Source organism: Athene noctua, chromosome Z, assembly GCF_965140245.1.
Source record: "Athene noctua chromosome Z, bAthNoc1.hap1.1, whole genome shotgun sequence".
Lineage (NCBI taxonomy): Eukaryota > Metazoa > Chordata > Aves > Strigiformes > Strigidae > Athene > Athene noctua.
Window position 1 is genome coordinate 56,149,646 of NC_134077.1, and position 20,893 is coordinate 56,170,538.

General features: G+C 36.9%; 1 protein-coding gene across 6 annotated transcripts in view; it reads left to right on the forward strand.

Moving 5' to 3' along the window:
• Positions 1-20,893, forward strand: part of TLE1 (TLE family member 1, transcriptional corepressor) — an 80,552-nt gene that overhangs the window by 37,228 nt on the left and 22,431 nt on the right. For 3 of the 6 annotated variants that reach the window (XM_074932786.1, XM_074932785.1, XM_074932787.1), the window contains exons 7-12: positions 5,475-5,679; positions 6,422-6,438; positions 14,667-14,783; positions 17,871-17,924; positions 19,442-19,594; positions 20,420-20,564. In XM_074932786.1, the coding sequence (XP_074788887.1) occupies positions 5,475-5,679; positions 6,422-6,438; positions 14,667-14,783; positions 17,871-17,924; positions 19,442-19,594; positions 20,420-20,564 (691 nt within the window). The remainder of the gene's footprint in view (positions 1-5,474; positions 5,680-6,421; positions 6,439-14,666; positions 14,784-17,870; positions 17,925-19,441; positions 19,595-20,419; positions 20,565-20,893) is intronic. The other 3 variants (XM_074932791.1, XM_074932788.1, XM_074932790.1) reach the window with 3 other exon arrangements.

The window sequence follows — 20,893 nt, forward strand, 5'->3', positions numbered from 1 at the left end:
CTCCTTAGGCCTGTGAAAGGCCCATCTGGATGGCATCCCTTTCCTCAGGTGAATCAACTACACCACACAGGTTGGTGTCATTTGCAAACTTCATGAGGGTGCACTCAATCCCATTAGCTATGTCGTGGATGAGCATACTCAGTAGTGCTGGTCCCATTATGGACCCTTGAGAGATACCACTACTCATTTCCACAGGGACGTTGAGCCATTTGCTCTTTGGACTGAGTCTCATTGGCTCTTTGGATGCAGTCATCCAGCCAGTTCCTCATCCAACTAGCAATCCATCCATCAAAACTGTACCTCTCCAGCTGACTGGCAAGAATGTTGTGAGAGACTATATCAAAGGCCTTCCTGAAGTCTAGGTAGATGAGATCTGTAGCTCTTTCCTTGTCCACTGATGCAGTCACTCCATTGTAGAAGAATGTGGATAAATTCTTAAGGGAGGTTGTCATCCTGCAACTTGTCTTTGCCTGTAGTTGAAATACTCTTTTGAAAGTATTTACAGAAACTTAAATGCAAGTACTAATTTATGGTTTAGACTGTCCAATGAATTTACTCCTGCTAGATTTGACTGTTGGTAGTGTGGGTGGTGTGTGTAGAGTTTTGGTTTTTTTTAGAATGGGGGAAAAGGTTGGATCTTATGGGAGCATAATCTTGAGTTGTTTCTTTTTTTTGGATGGTTACATGTGCAATGTTGATTTTAAGAGTATTTCTAAACAGTGAGGGAACAGGTAGTTACTTGGCCAACTAGCTGTATATGCTCAGATAGTTGCCCTCATATGTTCATTGGCTGTTGACATTTGATATGGGCTCTCACTTCCTTCTGCTACTGAAGCAAGCAAATAAAAAACCTGCAGATTTCCCTTTGGGAAGGGAGAGACTATGGCAATGAAATTGAACCCAGTAATACACATTTTTCTCTCATTCACGTCTTTCTGCCTGCTTGAGGTTAACAAAATCACATTTCTTTAGTTTTACAGAAGTTGACATGAAGTAGTGCCCTTTACATTTCAGGTCTCTAAATGACATTTGTGCTTGCCAGATATTTTTTCAGAACACCTCTACAGAGCTTGACAGAATCTGTTGATAGTATTACTAGTGCTGATAAGGTTTTGGAAAACTTTTTCTACTCTCAGGTGTTTATTTAGATGGGCCCAGGAGAAGACAGCTATTGTAGTTTGGGACCAGGTATTACCGTTTTCCCACTGTTGACGTACAATCACATCCGAATTTTTAATTTAGTGCTTTTCAACAGATACTGAATAGTACATCACACATCTGTTTAAGAACAGAAGAATGCTCTAACTGTTTAATGCCAGGAATTAAAAATTAGATTTTTAAGGAAACCTCAGCAGAACTACTTTAAGATGGAAAGTCATCTAGGAGCTCATGCTCTATCTTGATAAGCAGGAAGCCTAAAGGAGACTTGTCATTGTTTATGTATAGGAAATTAGTTTCACAAAGACTTACTAACTCTGTCTCTGGAAATCTTTGGGAGGGATTGAAAAAATTAATTCCAAAATTTTAAGTCCTAGTTAAAGAGCTCTTTATAGCTGGAACATGCCTGAGGTGTTGGAGGTGAAAAACTGTACTGCCTTTAAAATAATTAGGAGGTACGCGTGCTTAGAGAGGCAGATGCTGTGTTTTTCATATGTTGATTTTGGGGTCTTTCTGGTCTTGTTAGGTCAATACTGGGAAAAAAAAAATGAGGCAGTAAAACCTACATCTAGACAGTACAATAAGCTGAATTTGCCATTCATTTTCTCTCTTCGTAAATATGAAGAACTTAGTTTTTGCAAGAAAATGGTGAGTGAACTACCGATGCTTTTAGTCACTGCTATGGCTAATTATCTCACTGCAGTCACTTCACTTATGTATGCATCATTGCACTCTCCTTTACCTTCCCACTTCCCTCTGAAAGTGGACACAGCCCCTGCTCTGCAAGTAATAATAATTGGTAGTAAGACAGACCTGTTACTCATAGATTTTTGAGCACGTTTCTTATGGCAGGTGTCTAGTTTTTAATTAACTGTTAATGAACATGCCTAGTAGACACTGATACTGCTGCCAACTTACTCCATTTTATGTCATGCTGCTGCTAAGCTCTTAAAAGGTGACAGAGCAGGCATTAGTGTCTTTGAAGTGATGGGAAAGTGATTATATGCATAATTGTTTCTAGGATCTACTATGGCAAATGTCTGGTTACTAAATACATCTGATGAGTGCGGCTGTTATCCATCTCCCTAGTCTTTAGTTTCTTCCTTTGTGTGCAGCACATATTCCCTTTTCTCCTCCTAGAAAGAGAATACAATATACTTCTAACGGTTCAAGTTTTTTTAAATAAAAAGAGCATGAATGTCTCAAAAGGATTATCTTTATCTATGTCTTAGGGAGAACTTTAAGCCTATTATGAATAGGTAATATATAAATAAGAAATCAATACACTTCAGTCTTAAACAGCACTGAGCCTCAGACAATAAACATTAAATCACAATATACTTTTGTTGGCTTAAAAAAATTGGATTACGTTTTTAGTCTTAAGTCTGTTTAACTTAGCTGGATATTTAAGCATCTTGGGGTATCACTTTCCTGTGATACTCTAACCATTTTGCAAAGCTGCTAAGATGTTCTGCAGAGTGGTGCATTTCCACTTACAGCTCTTATATTCTGTTCCACCCCTTAGAGTGGGCATTGCTTCCCACCGTTCATATGCAGTCCCATCAAAGAAGCAGGACATAACCCTTCCTGTCACATGCTTTCAGCTTCAGAACCTGTTAGAGGGGATTAATCTGTTCCTCATTTCTGAGACTTTTGAAATACCCGGTGTGTAGGCTACAAAGCAGAGCCAGGGAAATTGTAGGTAACATGTCCCCTAACAGTGTGATTTCTAAAGATGTTAAGCTATGCTTCCTGAAATCATGTGGGTTAACTTGTTTGCTAATTAAACCAGGCAAGAGAGGCATGAATAAAGGGAATCTTCACATGCTTTCTGAAGGGATAGGGAGACAAGAATGGAAGCAATTTAGCTTAATTTCTGTTTTGTCCTTCCCATGCCCACGCTGCAAGAGAAGTTAATTTGAGCTCACTGTTGGACAAGGGAGGTTTTCTCCACAAATTCGGAAGGGATAAATCACTTTCTGTTCTTAGCCGGTTGCACGCAGCTAGGTAGGTAATCCAGTGTGATAGTGCAGCTGGGGACAAGTAAGACCAATGCCATCAATGTGGTACAGTACTGCTGATGCATGTTGTCTTATGGCTAGTGTGCAGATGACTGATCTGGTTTAAGTGGTCAACAAGGAATGGAATGACTAAAGGTACCGACTCTCTGAGAGAGCTTGCCAAAAACATCAGGTTATCTCCTGATTTGAGGAAACATGGTGGAAACTACTAAAGTATTGATAAAATCTGAGAAGAGAGATGTCCTCTTGTTCTTTAGAGGCTGGATCAAAAAAACAAACCAAAAAAATCCAAAATGTTTCAGTTCTGTCAGACTTTATAGTGCTTTTTACTGATGCTTCTTCAGTTAAATGAAGTTTCGCTAGCAATAGCTGCTTGATTTTATAGAAGGTGGTCTACTTCTTTAACTACTTCAAACAAAAATAATTCATAATACTTCCCTCCAAATGTTACTTTTTGGGTTGTTGTAAACACATTAAAATAGAAGAACAAGAACTCTTAGCTTGCTTTTTAAATATATTGAAAAATTGACAAGGATAGTGATCAGATGTACATATTACAGTGAAGACTAGCAAGATTTTTATGCAGCACATGAAAAGAAATTCATGATACATGGTATGAGAAACATTTGGTAAACTTGTGGCTTTATAGAATTGACTAAAGCAATTGTGGTAAATTTTAACATTTGTCTTATATATGGAAAAATAAGTAAATGATGGCTATATTACAGTTGGGACAGCAGAAAAGTGAGATTAGCAGGCCCAGTCCAGAGTTCTTCTGTCAGTTACTTGTGTCTACATAAATTTATAATCAGCTCAAGGCATGTCTTGGGATGGGGTTATGCAAAATAAAAGTGTAGGGTTGTAGTAGTTACCAAATAGTAATAAACTAAGTCATTCATATGCTAGTAGATACTATGCAGGTACTATTGACAGTTTGTTGTGAAGTCTTGGGATCTATGGAAGCAGATAAAATATTTGCTGATTATTTTATTTTGGAGTAACTTGTGAAATCTTGTGAGCTTTAGTCTAGGTACGATGTCAGCAGCTGTCAGCAGTACTATAACAATTTCGCCTGTTCTTACAGGACCACTAACATTCACCAGGTCAAGCGCTCATGTCTAGCTGAACTCATCCTGTTCAGACATTTTGTTATCTGTTTTCTCTTTGATCCCATGAATTGGGTGGTACTCTAGCTTTTCTCGTGGTACCTACCTTCAGCAGAGGGATGGTGGAGCATGGCCAAGGTGGAGAGGTTTGTTCTGTCTTCTCTTCATATGCCCGGGCTCAAGGAAGCAGGAAAGAGGCAGAAGATCTGTTTATCTGTAGCAGACTAAAGGAGAGCTCTGACTAAACTAAAGATGGTTTTGAAGCTAAATTTTCTAAATAAATCTCTCCTGAGCATTTTGGATAAATTAAATCGTTAGCTGAACTTGGAAAATATTTATAAACCCGTAAGAACTTTAACTACTTAAACTATGGGGAAGTAATTCCGTTATAAGGACTCTGTTTCTAAACTTGCTTACAGGTTATTTTAGCAGACTGGTTACAGGATTGTATGTCCACTCATTATGATATTGATCTTGCAAGCTGCTTTTGAAACAGATGGAAGTATTTTAATTCATGAACGCCATTTTTTTTTTGGTTGGGAATTCCATGACCCTATTGACGCTATCTGGAATACCTGGATTTTAAGCTCAAAGCAGGTTCCTAAACACAATGCTAGTCTATGAATAATTTTTTTTCACCAAAAACTTTGGCTAGAATAAAATGTAAATTTAACTACACTAAGTATCAAATTAAGCAGTGTCTTCTAGGTTTTTTAGTATTCAAAATAGAAACCTACTTACTGTTTCCAATTGGGGAAGGAGAGGTGTGTGTGTTTAAATCAGTCTTGCCAGTGAAACTTTTTTTTTTTCCCCAGAGCAGTGATACTCATTCTTATAGAAAGGGAAAGATATTCAGACCTCCTGCTTCTGTTGGTTTTTTGTCACTGGTGGTGCTGAGACAAGGCAGTAGCTGCCCAAAACAACCTACAGCTATTGAACCTATTTCCCCGGCTGCAGAAAAGTACGCAGCTAGCCTTTTCTGGTTGATGGGACATGAGCAAAGCTGTCCACAGACAGCATGATATAATGCAGTATGTCTAGTGTAGTGGGACAAAGAGGAGAGGCTAGATTTAAAACAAACAAAAAAAATCCACTGTTGATTCTCAGTAATTAACCAAACCTCTTCCTTCTCCTTCCCAAACTGTGCTATGCATTGTTCTTCTGGGGATGATGATACCGCTGGGAACAGCAGCAGCAGTTGCAGGCTCAACATCTCTCCCATGGCCATGGACCTCCAGTGCCTCTAACACCACATCCATCAGGACTTCAGCCTCCAGGAATCCCTCCACTCGGAAGCAGTGCTGGCCTTCTTGCCCTTTCTAGTGCTTTGGGTGGGCAGTCTCACTTGGCAATAAAAGATGACAAGAAGCACCACGATGCAGAACACCACAGAGGTGAGAGGCATGGCAGACCTGATTAGGACATTGTCAAATTTGCCCATTGCTGCAAATTACGTGCATCTCTAAAGAATTAAAGTTATATAGAAAGAAAAAACTGTTGGCAAACTTAAAAATGTCTGCATATATACCACTGAAGCAAAATTCAACTTGGAATTTTTCAGTATTTTAAAAGGGGATCGCTAGGTGTCACCTGCCCTGCAGTTTGCAGGGCATTTTGACATCTGGTAAATGCTTAGTTGTAACACCAGTGGCCTGCACCATATTGTGGAAAACTGTTAAACTGCATAATGAGTAATTTTTTCAAAGAAAGTGATGTTGTTAAATGGGTGGGTGGGAAGGTAGGGGGAACAAGAAGATAAAGTTTGAAGTGAATGTGTTCAAACAAAAGATTTAGATAATTGCATCTGTTACTTTAGTTTCATAGGCTTAAATTCTAGTACTCAATTAAATGCTGGGCAAAATTGCACTTGACTAATTTTTGAAAAGAAAATAATTTATTCTGTCATGAAATAAAACTAGGCTTTGTGTATGGTTAAACTGTAAATCATGTTTACAAAATACTGTAATTTTCAGGAAATCACTGTATTAGGAATGTGCAATGACTTATATAAATAAAAGCCATTTTAAAACTGTTCGTGGTTTGTGTTCTAATTTTTTTCCCCCCTTTTTTATTTCTGTTCTTGTCTCTGTGTCTGAACGGGCATGTCTGTGCGTTTCTTGGTTACTGTGGGAGCAGACAGAGAGCCAGGCACAGTAAGTACCAAACTTCCTGCTAATATTTCCACTTCTACATAATGTATTAATCAGACATTGCACTGTTTGTTTCATCTTCTTTGTAGTTAGTTTCATGATATTAGGTGCATGTGTTGTCTGTTAAGATACCTCTTGGTTTATGCAGAACACTACGTTACCTGTTTGGAGGACTGTATGAATCAGGTTTGTTTCTGAACAGAATGAGTTTGAGGAAGCTTTAACTTTAGTTTGCTTATTGGGGGTGGGAGGGAAGCTGCAATTCAAACGTTGACTGCAACTTAGAAGTATAACATTATAAGCCAGAGTTTAAAATTTTTCCTGTAGTATTTTCAGGAATTAGTTGAAGAACAGGTGAGAGATTTAAAATGCATGTGTCATGATGGTGTTAGGCCCTACAAGTTTCTTTAACTGAATCTGTTTAAGCCATACTAATGTCTATTGCTTAATTTGTGCTTCAGGTATAACTTCCATATCAATACTTTTTATCCCTCTAGACATAAGCTGTAATAGAATTGGTCTAAGACAATCTTATCTGAAAAACAGCCAAAGAACTGTTTTGTTACAGTTTTTTATACTGTGGTGTTTTGAGTGATATTGCTCTATTAATTTGTTGGAGATGTGCTACTTTCATGTAATTTCAAGTAAGAAAGCAAATACTGCTTGTTGATGTCATAAAGTGAATTCGGGCTCTATTTTGTTTCTTTTTCTCAATTAGAAAAGACAAGAATTAGGAGAAGTTATTAGACAGTTATCTTTAGGGTACTAAACTTCTGAATTTTATTGGGTGTTTTTATACTAGGGCTTCACAATTATTTACTGGAAACTGCGTATCTTTTGCGGCAGTCATTTTTGGTTCTGGGTTACTAAGCAAGAAGCATTCATTTTAGCTTTCTTAACATTATTAATAGCAGGATAACTGTGGAAATAATTTTTTGTGGGGGGTAGGGGGGTGGTTCCTGAAGCCTCAGACTTACTAAGGATATATTTCTTTGAGTGGGACATATTTCTTTGAGTGATGTTAGTCACGTGCAGGATTCTCAACAACTTTTGTTAAGAGTCAAGGAAGGAGTTTGCAGTGTGTGTCTGTTTCCCTGTGCACACACTGATGCACTGATGGCTTTGAGTTTTGTGTTGGTCAGTGTTTTGGTTCCCTGTCTTTGCTCTCTTCTCCTTCTCTCCTGCCCTGTCCATCATGTACTTTGTTAAAGGATTTTTGAGTTTAAAATCAGATGCTTCACAGTGTCATGAATTTCAGCTCTGAATTCATCCTGTATCTGTGATTAGTTCTTGCCTATGGAAGGACAGCTGTCAAAAATAAAACGAGCCCTTTGTGTTGTGGGAGATTTGCAGTATTACTTGCTTTGTTGACTAAATGTGTCAATTTTATTTTATTAAAATACACAAAATTGTTGCTGAAGTTACTTCTGTCTGCATATGTGTGACTCATGATTGCTTGGTTATTATCTATAAGTAGGCTTTTTTTATGCTGGGTTTACCACTAACCTTTAAACAATCTTGAGGCTGTATTTCATAGAACTTTGCTGTATGGATATATTGAGTCCAGATTACTACATTATGGTAGCCATAGTTTCTTTTTGGTCCCAGCAGAGAATAGTACTTCATAATTAAAATTAACTTTGGTAGCTGAATGCAGGTGAACTTGAACTTAAAACTGCTTATATACACTGTTGCATTAGAACCTTGGCTTAACAGTAAATGGTATCTTCAATGAAAGAATCATAATTCATGTGAAAATCCAGTTCAAATCTGTCGTTAAAATAATCATCTGGGAATTACTTTCTCTTTGAACTCCTTTAATTCTCTTGTGGTTTTAATGGGTTTCTTTTTAATTTAAACTATATTTTTAAGGATAATATAAAATTGGTTACAAGCACACAAGACATACCAGCAGGTCTTTTAATTATTACATGTGGTTCCAACTGAGCAGTAGGCTTTTATTTTGCAAATTACTTTATAATATCTGGGTCACCAAGATAAGATCAGTTTGATTTTCAGACTGACATTTTAAGTGCATCCTGACAAAGGCTTGCTTTCATCATCCAAAACACCAAAACCCATGCTGTCTCTTAGTGACCTAAATTAACCATGATACATTTCTACAGTATGATTTCTACCAAATATGTCTGGTGTGACCTTCCAGTATCATCAGTAGAACTTGGCAGTTCTACATCTGCAAGTTTGAAATACTAAAATTTATCGCTTGCCTACTTGGCTTTATGCTGAGGTTTTTTGACATAACTGAGTTAAAGCATATTGTGGCATATTATTTGAGCATATTAATTTGTAAATGGGATGTGGTTTTATTTTTTTAAAGTCTCCTTGGGCAAATAAGCAGTCACAAGCTTTTATGTATTGTATGTTTAGATATATTTCATAATGCAGTGTGATTCATGTATTTATAAAGAAGATTATAAAGATGTAGTGATTTAGTTATTCTTGATTGTAATCAATGTCAATTTTACCTACTTTTTCTATATTTAAATGGCAAGGGCTACACTTTTCTTTTTTATACTAAAAGTTTCAGCAAGTTAGATGAAAATTAATTTCACCTTACTCAAAGGTAAATGCAGGTTTGTGAAATATATAACATTTAAGTTTGTAATATTAGTATACTTCTTACATGAACTACTAAAATTATTTGGCAAAAATAAATTATAGGACTACTTGGTTAACTGCAGGTGGGTTTTGGCTGATGTAGCTCTAACCATCCTTACTATTGTGACAGACTGGCTGCAGGTAATGAAGCCAAAGTAAACAAGTTTTGCAACTCAGGCATGTTTTGGGAGACATCAATACAAAAGAACTTTTGATGTCTACATCTTTTTCTCTAGGGAACATCCAGGCCACATTTTTCAAACTCATTTTAGGTGTTAATTTATCACTTGCTTTCCCACTGTTCTAGTATCCTGTTTGGTCAGTACAGAAATGCAAATGTTCTGAAGCTACTGACTACTGTATCAGTAATAGTTTGTAGGCAGTAATATGTTCCTTATGGGATTTACACTAAGCTTGGTGTTTTATCTTTTGTCCTTCTTTAAAACATTAAGCTTGTTTTCTAAGACTTAGGAAGTACTTGTAAATTTTCAAGGTTGGTTTTTTTTGCCTTCGTTGTTAAGCATTAATGTTGCTATTGGTTTGTAAAGCAAATGCTCTTTTGTTACAACAGAAAAATATTCTGTGTTTTGAGCTCACTGTCCTATTCTTCCCCTCCCAGTCTTGGAGGAAGGGGGCATGTGCAATTCAGTGCTACTTTTTGGTTGATATTATATGCAAGCTGCAGTTTTTTTGTGTGTTTTAATTCTTTTAAATGGGGTGAGAAATCAAAAAGGAGTTACATGAAAATGTAGGGCATTATTTAGTGTAGCACAGGTATGCTTCTTGACCTTTGTGAAGAAAGTATTATTCTCCATTGTATAGCTTGTAATTGAAAAACTTGAATTTCTTTAATCAGTTATCTTTTACTATCTCTTGTCAACTTAAAAATAAGTCAAATCTTAGAGTCTTTTTGGATGCAAACCACGAATTAGCCTCAGCAGGAGTTGCTCACATGGAAGAGCTGTGTTGAAGTTTAGTTTGTAGCTGATGCAAAGCAACATGAGGCTGGTGACGAAGGACAAGAGGATTGGTGTGGTCTGGTCTAAATTTTTATGGATATGCTGATTCTGACAATTAGCTAGAAAATACTGAAATCAACAGAAGCCTTAGTTTCTCTTAATGTCTCACAGTTGAATCAATGTGGAGTGATTCAAATCCATTTGGGCTTCTAGATTTGCTTGTTCCTAATGTGAACATACTAGTCTAGTCATAACTTAAAATCGTGAGTGAAAAGAGGTTGAAGTCAGTAGCTTTCCATCACCAGTAATTTAAACCAAAGCCTACTCACTTTGTAAGTCAACTTTTGGATTGCTGATGTGTGTGTTTGCAAGAAACTTATTCAATGAGTGGAAGTTGATGTTCTTGAGTTGAGTAACTTTGTATGCAATCTCCTTGTGTCTTTCTGGGAGATGGTTAAGGGCTAGTCTCTCTCTTTCATCATCCACTATATTCCTGTCAGTGAGTCCTGACAATGCACAGTGGGACTGCTGAACAACTGATGTTCTGGTTGTAGGAGTTAAGACTTGATCCTGTTTTGCCCACTCAAAAGGGATTGCATTTGTTCCTGTCTGCATATGGGTATCTGTAGATAGCACTTGTGTGTGGTTCAGCAGCACAAGTCTAGTGCAGTGGTTAAATAAACACAGCAGTCCTGGCTGGTGATAGGGACAAGCACAAGTTGTCAGCTGTAATAACTGGCTGTAACGGCAGATGGGTGCAGTTGGTTTGGATGTACAGCAACTCAGTGAATGGCCAAGCACAGAGTATGTGTGTGTGTGTGTCTTCGGGGAAAGGGGTGTGGGGGGAATGAAGAGCCCAGGACTAGAGAAGATCTTAATTGGGACCAGGTGTAGTTGAACCATGAGCACAGATGTGATGTAAATTCTGTTATTTAATTGCTGCAATGATCAGCATAAAGTTAATTGTCAGTTTTATATGTTCTAGTGAGTTGTCCGTGCTGGGGCTAAATGAGATATTGTGGGCTCTCAGCCTGTACCTTTGGCACACATGCTTGTGGTTTGGAAATAGTTCCTATGGGGAAACAGCACAGCAGTCGAAAAAGTGCATTTGAATAATGTGCGTTATATTCCTAATAGGGAACCTGCCTTTTCTCTGTGCATTGTGACTAGGTTTTCATTTCACATTTGCTGCTGGTGGTTTCAGTGTTTAACTTTTGCTGGCAGCAATGTTGCTTTAGGATCCCCCGTTGCCTGTTATACAGCCCTTATGCAGTCTGATAACTCTGATAGGAAATGGTGCAATGTTAGGCTTTTTAAATTCTTCTGGGATTTATTTGACAAAAAGGGATTCATGTGCATAAATTTTGAATTATTGGAAGAAAAAGAAAACATTTAACGTAAGATTGATTTTGACCATTTGTTCTGATTCATGATTTACAGATGTTGCATTGGTAATCCCTAATAAATTGAACTAGTATGAAAGCAAGGATTATCCTTGATTATGCATCTAGTCTGTTGAAATTAAGACAAATTGAAAACTAGTGTCAGGGAGTTTCTCTTTAGGAAATGAACAATGCATGTATATATATTTTTGCCATTTTTTGTACAAATGGATTATTGTTGAAGATCAATTTCTGTAGCATTATTTAAAACTATATAAGCATAGCTAAAATAAAAATGCTTGTCCTACTTATGAAAATAAGTCATATGTTAGTAGGCCTGGTAGAAGATCTAAACATTTTTTAATTTTTTTAAAAGAGAAAAAGAACTCTTATCATTGTGAAGCAGTTGCTGCTGTCTTCTAGCTGGCCGTATGTTTGATAGTGAATTTATAGCAAATATAAACTCTACCAGAGCTGAAATGAGGAAAGGTGGCTTTTAGTAGCTTTTCTTACTCTCCTGAACCTTAACATTACATTGGCAAGAGATGTCAATAGCTCAAAGCTTATCTAATCATCTCTTTCCCAGTTCTTGTTTGTATTTTCATTTATTTCCTTTGCTACTTTTAGTGTTCTGGATCTACAATATGCTCTATTTAAATTGATGCATGCTTTCATATTGTGGAATGAAATCTTACAGAATTGGTTTGAATTATGGTAGTAGGTTATACCAGCAAGCTATTTTTTCATCAAAAGTTATAATTTACCTGATTTTAGTCACAATTATTACAACTTCAGTGTACTCCTAAGGGAAGCAAAACCATAACTTTCTAATTATTGAGTCTACTGGCAAATTTTACCAGAGTAACAGCACAATGTTAATTGCAACTGCCAGTATAGCTACTCTGAAATAAGCTGTTCTACAAAAGTTTCTAGCATGAATGCTCTGATTCCAAAGAACAGTGCTTTATGAATGTGGTAAGCTAGAGAAAGTCTGTATAAATATGAATATATGGGAGATGTTTTGCAGAATAGGCTTTTGAGAACTGTAGACTATTGCAATTATGTTTGTGATAAGTAAGACATGGGTCTTTTGAGGAAAAATCAAACCTAATCATATTCATTTGGCGTTTAGGACACAATGAGAGCTAGTATATGTAGGAGTTCCTAGGTATGTTTCACAGTATTGAAATTCTACAGGACAAACTGTACAGAATATTGTCAGCATTGTCTAGGTAGACTTTAAATTAAACCAGAAAAAACCATCTGCCATTGTAGTTGCACATATTTGATGCCAGAATTTGCAAGATGTTCCTTACACTTCTGTGTAGTAACTTCAGATAGCAGGGTTGCTAAATTTTTCCCAGCTGCTGCCCCTTAATTTTGCCCATTTAAAATGAGAAACTGAGTTTATTCACTTTACTACTCTTGCCTTCACTGTTTTATTCTAAGCTCTTCAATAGTAGAATATCTATTTTTAAATTATTTTTGTTAAGGGAAGTTAGCTCTTAAGTAAAAGACTTTCCTCCTTAAGCATATGCAATACTTAAATCTGTGGACAAGTTTGAATTGACTGATTGCTGCTTAAGATGTTGCTACTGCTATGGACATGATTGATTCAATATTAAAATGTTGAAGATTGGTTTTAGTGTTTTTCAAACTAGTGAATCCCTGAATCTATGTACATCGGGGAGGAGATGAGGGGTTAAATTCGGACTGTATTTGTCAAGGCAATTAGTTCAGTGATCCAACAAACCCACCTTTTAGCTGCAAAACATTTTGGTAAAGACATTATTTCAAGCTTCTTTATACTGAATTTCATTAGAACCTCCTATATGCTTTATGTAAGCCCCTTGGCATTTGTTTAGCTTGAATAGTCATGGATAAAAGAGCTTAGAGTTGGCTTTAGAGTGCAGCTTGTGAAGAAGGAAAAAGAGGATTCAGATTGCCTTATGTACCTTGTTTTGTTTTCCTTCTCCTTCGGACTAAACATTAATGTCTGAGTAAAACTGCCATGGTGTCCTCAAGTTCTAAAGGGGAAGTCAGCGTACAGTTCACTGGTTGTTAGTATATGTTTATGATAATATTAAGAGTAAATATCTCTGGCTTTTGGGTAGATACCGGTATTTCCTTTGAGGGCTTACACTTATATCTTAGTATATATGTATTTATTAGGCTTTTCTCTTCTGAGATATGTGTATGCGTGTAAATATGTATTTACTTACATATTTATGTGAGCGTATATTTATTTATGTAAGCATGTACTTGGCTTTTGGGAACTAGGCTTACCAGGTCTTTGTGAAAGGAGATTTTTTTTTCTCAACTCATTCAGTATTGTTCACAGCATTAACACATCACTGAACAAATTGCCCTCTTGCATATGCTAATCTTGCACTTAAAAGAACTCATTGTAACACGTTTTAATGCTTTAGCTGGAAGGAGATGGAGACGGGAATCGCAGGCATGTCAAATTGTCATGTGACTGAAAAATGTCTAAAATGCCTTTCTCTTTGGGTCAACAGTTTGTACTTAGCATAACTTAGCATGAATGAAAGCATTCCATGTAGTTTGAGGAAAAGATTAGTCTTTGCTTTTGTCTTTTGTGTGTGTGTGTTGGCCTCAGTTTTTCAGATCAAGCCTGATTAAACAGCGCTTTAGCCTTAATTTCACGCTAGTAGTGAATGTTATGCTGGAAATAAAAATATTTGATCTTTGTTTGCAATACCTTTGTTGAAGGTATCCAACTGGAGTTTGCCACAGCTAACAAATGATTACTGCATAACCTTGTTTGGTAAATACTTGTTATTTTAAGAGTTAAAGGCAAGTTGCCGTATATATATCCATGCCTGCAGGTGTAGACATGCCAAAGCCTCCTTTATTTATGATGATCTAGAAGTGAGCAATCTGATGATATTTATTAAGTCTCTTCTGTTATATGGGATCTGTATATGAAAAAAAAAAAAATCATTGTTACCTGCTCATGAATAAACACCAAGCCTTCTTCTTCTAAACAATAAATTCAATTGAATTAATTAGTTAAATAGAGGGTGACTGACAAGTTAACTAAACTTTTGATAAGTTGAGCAATGAAAAGCCAAGTTTAGAATGCATGAAGCTGTACATGTTTGCCTGGAGGACTTTGAGTTGAATTAAATGGAATGAAAGACTATGTAGGTATTACATTTCTAAAGCATCTATTACATCAAATTTGAGTTTTTAAACATATGAGATATTGAAAGGAATTTTTGATTGACCTTGTTTTTTGTCTTTGCAGAGTAATTCTCTGTTGGTCCCGGACAGTCTGAGAAGCACAGATAAACGCAGGAATGGCCCTGAATATACCAATGACATCAAAAAGAGAAAGGTGGATGATAAGGATTCCAGCCATTATGTAAGCAAATCCATGTCAAAGAAATGATTAATTTACTTGCACATGCTGTGCTTGTATAAGGAGTAAAAGAGCTGTGAAGAACAAGGCAATGTGTTTCCTATGGCTGATGAATATATGTGCCAGAGAGACCATTATTCATGTTGTGGGAAGAGCAGTGACTCAATGGTTTGAGCTATTGTCAAGCAATACCCCTCAACAGGGAATAATGAGGCAGGAGTAGCCATCTGGGATTCACAAGTGTTCTGGGACATTTCTCAGTTTGAGCAAGAGATCCTTTCTGGACTGCTCTAAAGCCTGCAGGTTTGTTTGAAATAGAGTATTTTGTTGATTTGGGGGGGTTTAGTACCTTTTTCTGGTACAAACTATTATCACGTTGAGTAATAATGACCATTGCAAATTGCATGTGTTATGAGGCTCTACCAACTTACTAAAGTTTGCTTTTGGTTGATACAGCGGTTTCAGCAGGAAGCATATGGAAATAAAAATGTTCACACTTTGTTCTGCATATTTGACTAGCTTGCTTGTTGCTTGGTTTTGAAGAGATGCTTCAGTACGACAGTGTGGCATATGTGAACCTGAGAAGGTTCACACAGGCTTTCAACTTCGAGTCTAAATAAATACTCATCTAAATCACAGGATGATACTTGAACAGGCTTTAGAGACTAGGACTGGTGTAAAAGAGTACTGAAAAGCAGAATATAAATATGACAGAAGATGGTATTCTTTGACACAACGGTATTGTGGCAAATCGTCAGGTTTACATGAATCAAGTCATGAATTATTTCCTGGTTACTGAAACCCAAGAGAAAATCAGATGCCGCTTAATTTCAATATTTGGTAGGGTAATTTCTCTCCAATTGGACCCAGAATATCTGAGCAGCTATTGGATATCTCTGCAGCTACTGACAGTAGGATGGGGTTACTTTCCTCTTTCTGCACATTGTGGTTACAGTTTGCAAGCTGTATTTCCACTACTTTCTAATAATCTTGGTTTGATTACAGACAAGTCTGGCAAACTTCACCATGTTACTCTCTCAGCTTTGAGGGTTTGATATTCTATGGGAATTTTTCATTTTAAATATTTGAAGATTAAGCATTCGTATAGCCTACATTTGATATTTAAAAAAAAAAAAAAAAGGAAGAAAAAGCTTAACTTGTTTTTCTTGTATTTCTACTGGAAAGTGATGGAAAAGGATATTATTGTCTGTAGAAGCAGTTTGTTTTAATCCATATTTTAAATGTGTGGTTCTGTTTGCTGTTTGCTTTAAATGGATTTTACAGATAAAGGCAGCATCAAAATACAGAATTGAACAAAGCAAGGATATCTGAAAGTTCCATATTTATTATAATCTGGAAGAAGATCTTTATTTTTAAAGGTTCCGTGATTCTGCAAACACAGAGCTGCTGATTTCAAGGTTATTTTAGATGAGGCCCTTGTAGGGACAAGGAAGTACTGCTTTTGTCAGAAAGGAGGTAAATGAGCTGTAGGAATTGTTACTTTTGGAAATAAGATGCAAAACTTTTTTTTCTTCTCTTTTTTGACTTCTGACTAATTTTCATGTTAGGACCTGTATAGTTTCAGCCTGTAGGTTTGTTAGTAAGAAGAGTCTTCTGATGTTAATAGTACCTATAGGAGACACCTTTGATAGTCCCAGTAAATTTCTGTTTCTCTGGATGTCAAAGTCAATGGAGTGCACTTAATCATTGCTTGGCAGCTATTTTTGCCCTCCTCAGGGGCAGTGTTTGTGGCGAACAAACGAACAAACGTCCCACCTGCTGTGCTCCCACATGCTCAACTTTTTTCTAACCTATCCTTGCCTTCTGGGTGCTTCATACTTTTCAAGACGTGGCAGTTAACTGGTGCTGAAGCTTTTCTGTTCCTTCTCCTTCAGCAGTTTGGTTGGACAGCTTCCCAAGTGGCAAATAGAACTGCTGTTTCTGTCTTCAGTGGCACTCCTGGGTCCCTAATATGTTTGTGGTGTTTCTTGGAGCAATATTCAGCTGCTAAAGCAGAAGGGAAGGGTTGAAATTACCTGTTGGGGTTTGGGTTTTGGGTTTGGTTTTTTTTTAAAAACATTTATGGCCTGAAGTGAGAGGGAATAAACAGTGTTAAGTGTGGTAGCCCAGACTCTTTGAAAGCAAGAGATGGGGCAGTTTGAGCAATCTTGTGTGCCTGATTTGTTTGCCGAGAAACTTTTTAAGTGAAAGTATTATTACTGGAAAAATTGCTGTCATGAAAATTTTAAGTTTTGTCATTCACTTGTTTGTGTGTTTATTTTTGGTTTTGAGTCAAGTCTCACCTTCTGGACTGAACCATGATGGTGTGCTACAGAAATCACTAGACCACTGTGTATCATAGAATGTGTCTTCTGTGGCATCCCAGCCCATTTTGGAGATGGGGGCCAGGAGGCACTTGAGTAACAACTATTGTGAGGCACTAAAGCAGCTCAGGTGAACACAGATTTATGTGAAACAGTCAAAATGCAGCTTGACAAGCCACAATAAAACATTTCCATTTAGGAATGTCAAAGTATTTTGGTTTTGTTAGGCAGAAATGTTGAAATGCCTTGGCATTTCTGAAGCTTTTTCTTCCCCAGAACTTTCCATCTCAAAGCTTTCATTTCTGGTAAAGAAGGAAAATTGTCCTATCACTTTGAGGAAGTCGATTAATCAAACGAATGCCATAAAGCTCCAGTTTTCTGAGATGTGTTGTTTTTTTTAGGTATGCACAATCAGTAATTTCCATAAGATTAACATGAAAGATTAGCATATGAACAGAGTGAGTTTCTCTTTTAGGAGTGGTGATAACACTGTTTATAATGGTAATAAGAAGGGGGTTTGGACCATCTTGCTCTGGTGAGACCACCACCTTTCAACTAGTTCTACCTTACTGTGTTTTATTATAGAAGCAGAAATGAGGTGTTGTGTTCCTGTTTTCATTTGTTTTCCCTGTTGCTAATAATAAAAGGCTGCTTGTTTTTTGTTTAGGAAAAACAAAAAAAAATGTCTGAGTAGATGCGTAGTCTTTCTCTCTGGGCTCTTACTGTACTAATTGAAATGAACACTATATTTATTTATTTTTAATAGGACAGTGATGGGGACAAGAGTGACGATAACTTGGTTGTAGATGTATCCAATGAGGTAACTTTTTTCATTTTTGTAGTCTTGACATTTGCCCAAAGGTTAAAGGAAAAGTGCATTTAGATGGTAGAAGAGAAAGAACCCTCTGTGTGGATATGTTAAAATATTCACAACTTCTCCTTTTTGTTAGTACTGCAGTTACTGTGTCTTCCTTTGGTTGCCGTTGTGGCTTTTCCTTCTGCTGCTTTGTCCAGCTCTGTTCCCTCTGTGGTTACATTCTGACGCTTCACAGCTGCTCTGTTGTGGAGAGAGTTATGGTGAGATGCAGGTAGAGCGCTGAGATTTTCAAATCAATGATTTCAAGTGAAAAGGAAGACATTACCTAACCTTGTATTAAATAGTAGGAATATTATTAAAGCATTTTTGGTACCTTAAAAATTACTAATATTTTAACATCCTATGTTAAAGACAGCAATTTTCCAGAAATGTTTGGTTTTTAGAATTAAGTCGACTGAAGTCAGAATTAAGTCAGTCAGTTCACAAAATTTTCCAGAGGTTGTAGCCATTTTTTTTCTCCAGGGCAGAGATTTGTCAGTGGCATCAAAGTGAAGGGATGGGCCTTCCCCTTTCTTCATCTTTTATTTCACAGAACAAAGAGATTTAGGAAGGCTGAATATGGTAGCAAGGTTCTTCTACTCTGTGAAAAGCACAAGGATGAGAAGCTGACAGAGAAGTGTCTTCAGCAGCCCCAAGTGCCCAAATGATGTCAGCCAAGTAGAAAAATGCGTACTCAACTAGGGATTTTACTAAATCTTTTAGAAGCCCTACTTACAATGACACTGCTCAATAATTAGTCAGTAGATTTAGTGTCCTCTTGTGAGGACTGCTTCCTCCGTGCTGCTATTATGAACCAGAGGAGCATGGAGAACCTGCAGAGCTCTGATGGTATTGTAGCTTGCTGGGCTGGCTATTTTAGGTTAAAGTAAATGCAGAGAGTGCCTCTGGAAGAGAGAAAGATAATCACCTGAGAGGTGATCTCGGTTTTTTCTGTAGATTTAAGTAGCGAGGCAACTACAGATTATATTTAGAAAGAAGTGACATATTATGGCATATAAAGCATGCGTCTTTATCTCTTCTTCTGAAGATAATGATGAGCAAGGTTTGTATGGCCTAGAAGAGTTTATTGAAATGTTTGTTGTCGCTAGCAGCACATGGAGAATGTAAATGGAAAAAACTGTAAACTTAATGCAGTTACTGTTGGTCTTTCTTGCTCTTACCACATGTCATGCATGCTTGCCTTAGTTTGTACTTCAGTGTACTTAGATTGCAAGCTCTATGCTTGGAAATGGTTTGTGGTTACATGTAGTGTAAAATAAAACCAGATTACTTACTATATGAACTTGTTTAGCGTTTCTAAATTGATAAAGGGACTTCAGCTTTTTTTCTATAGAGATAACAAAATGTCTTGTTGTTTTAACTTACTGCCTTCTAATTTTTTTCCCATACACTCATTAGTGGTGTTTGTGTACCAACCCCTGACACAGTTCTGTGCTGTTCTTCCCTTCGCATTGCTTTAGGATCCTTCTTCCCCAAGGGCAAGTCCCACTCATTCACCACGTGAAAACGGCATAGATAAAACCCGCCTGCTGAAGAAAGATGCTTCTAGCAGCCCAGCATCTACGGCCTCTTCAGGAAGTTCCACTTCTCTCAAATCCAAAGAAATGAGTCTGGTGGGTAGCAGTCTGTTGTCCAGATAAATGGTCTTCTTTCTTGTAAAGTCTAACCCTCCATCTCCTACATCTACTTGTGGCAGAAAGTACATGGCTTTAAATATTTGAAGCTCTTGAAGTAGACTACTGTTTTTCCAGACCTTTATAGTAGTATTCAGCTTTCCTCCTCAGCAATATTTTCTGTTTCACTTTGATTTCTTGTATTTTCTACATTTCTGTCAAATGAGTTGCAAATGTATTACAAAGTAAAGTATGAGTCTCTTAAGCATTGTTTATTTTCTCTTCGAGGAATAACTTATGGTTTAACAGTCTGTATATAGTTGAAGTTTTCCAGGCTTTTGTTAATCTCTTCTAAATAAGCTGTTACTCTTAGAAAACTTTTCCTGCAATACCACTAATAATTTTATCAGATTCTCTGTAGCTTTTGTGTCACAATTTTTTGATACTATCAACTATGGTGGTATTTTGTTGTTGTACTTAGATTTGCTGTGTCCAGTAATAACTGAGACAATGATTTCAAGCTAAAATAATTTCATGATGCGTATTGTATTGTCCTGAAAAAAAATTATCTCAGGAACTTTATTTTTCATGCCAATGGAAGAATGAAAAATAACTTTCTATGTTTCTTTGCTTATCTTAATTTTGGCAGCAATCAAAAAGGTTAGCATTTCTTACAAGTTAATGTTGTTAGTATTGCATGGGTTTATGAAAGCTGGCTGAGGGACTGGGTAGTAGGTGCCCAGCATCCCAGCTGCTGTTGTGATAAATTGTATAATATGGCCTGGATTAAAAATAATACTCATTTAATTTGTTTAATGATACCAGCATGAAAAAGCCAGCACGCCTGTTCTGAAATCCAGCACACCAACTCCTCGAAGTGATGTGCCAACCCCAGGCACTAGTGCAACTCCAGGACTTCGTCCAGGCCTTGGCAAACCTCCAACAATGGACCCTCTGGTTAACCAAGCTGGTAATGCATTACCTTACATGTTTTTATGGTTCAAAAATTAATCTTTTTTTTACATGTTTAGTTCTGTGAGAATGTTAATGAAATGTATTGCTTTGTTCTTGATATCAAGAGAGGGCTTGATGAGAAGCAGATGTTTGGATTATCAAGAGTTTGAGTATCTTTCTGTCTCTTATCCTCCTTTGTTTACTTTTGTCTTTATCTTTTTTGCAAATAATCCAGAGACTGAATGCAATATAAAAAGATTTCTCAGAAGTTTCTGGTACTTATTCTGAATGCAATCTCTTCTTTGCCACGTCATCTGAGTCTATGAATATTTGTCGCAACTGTAA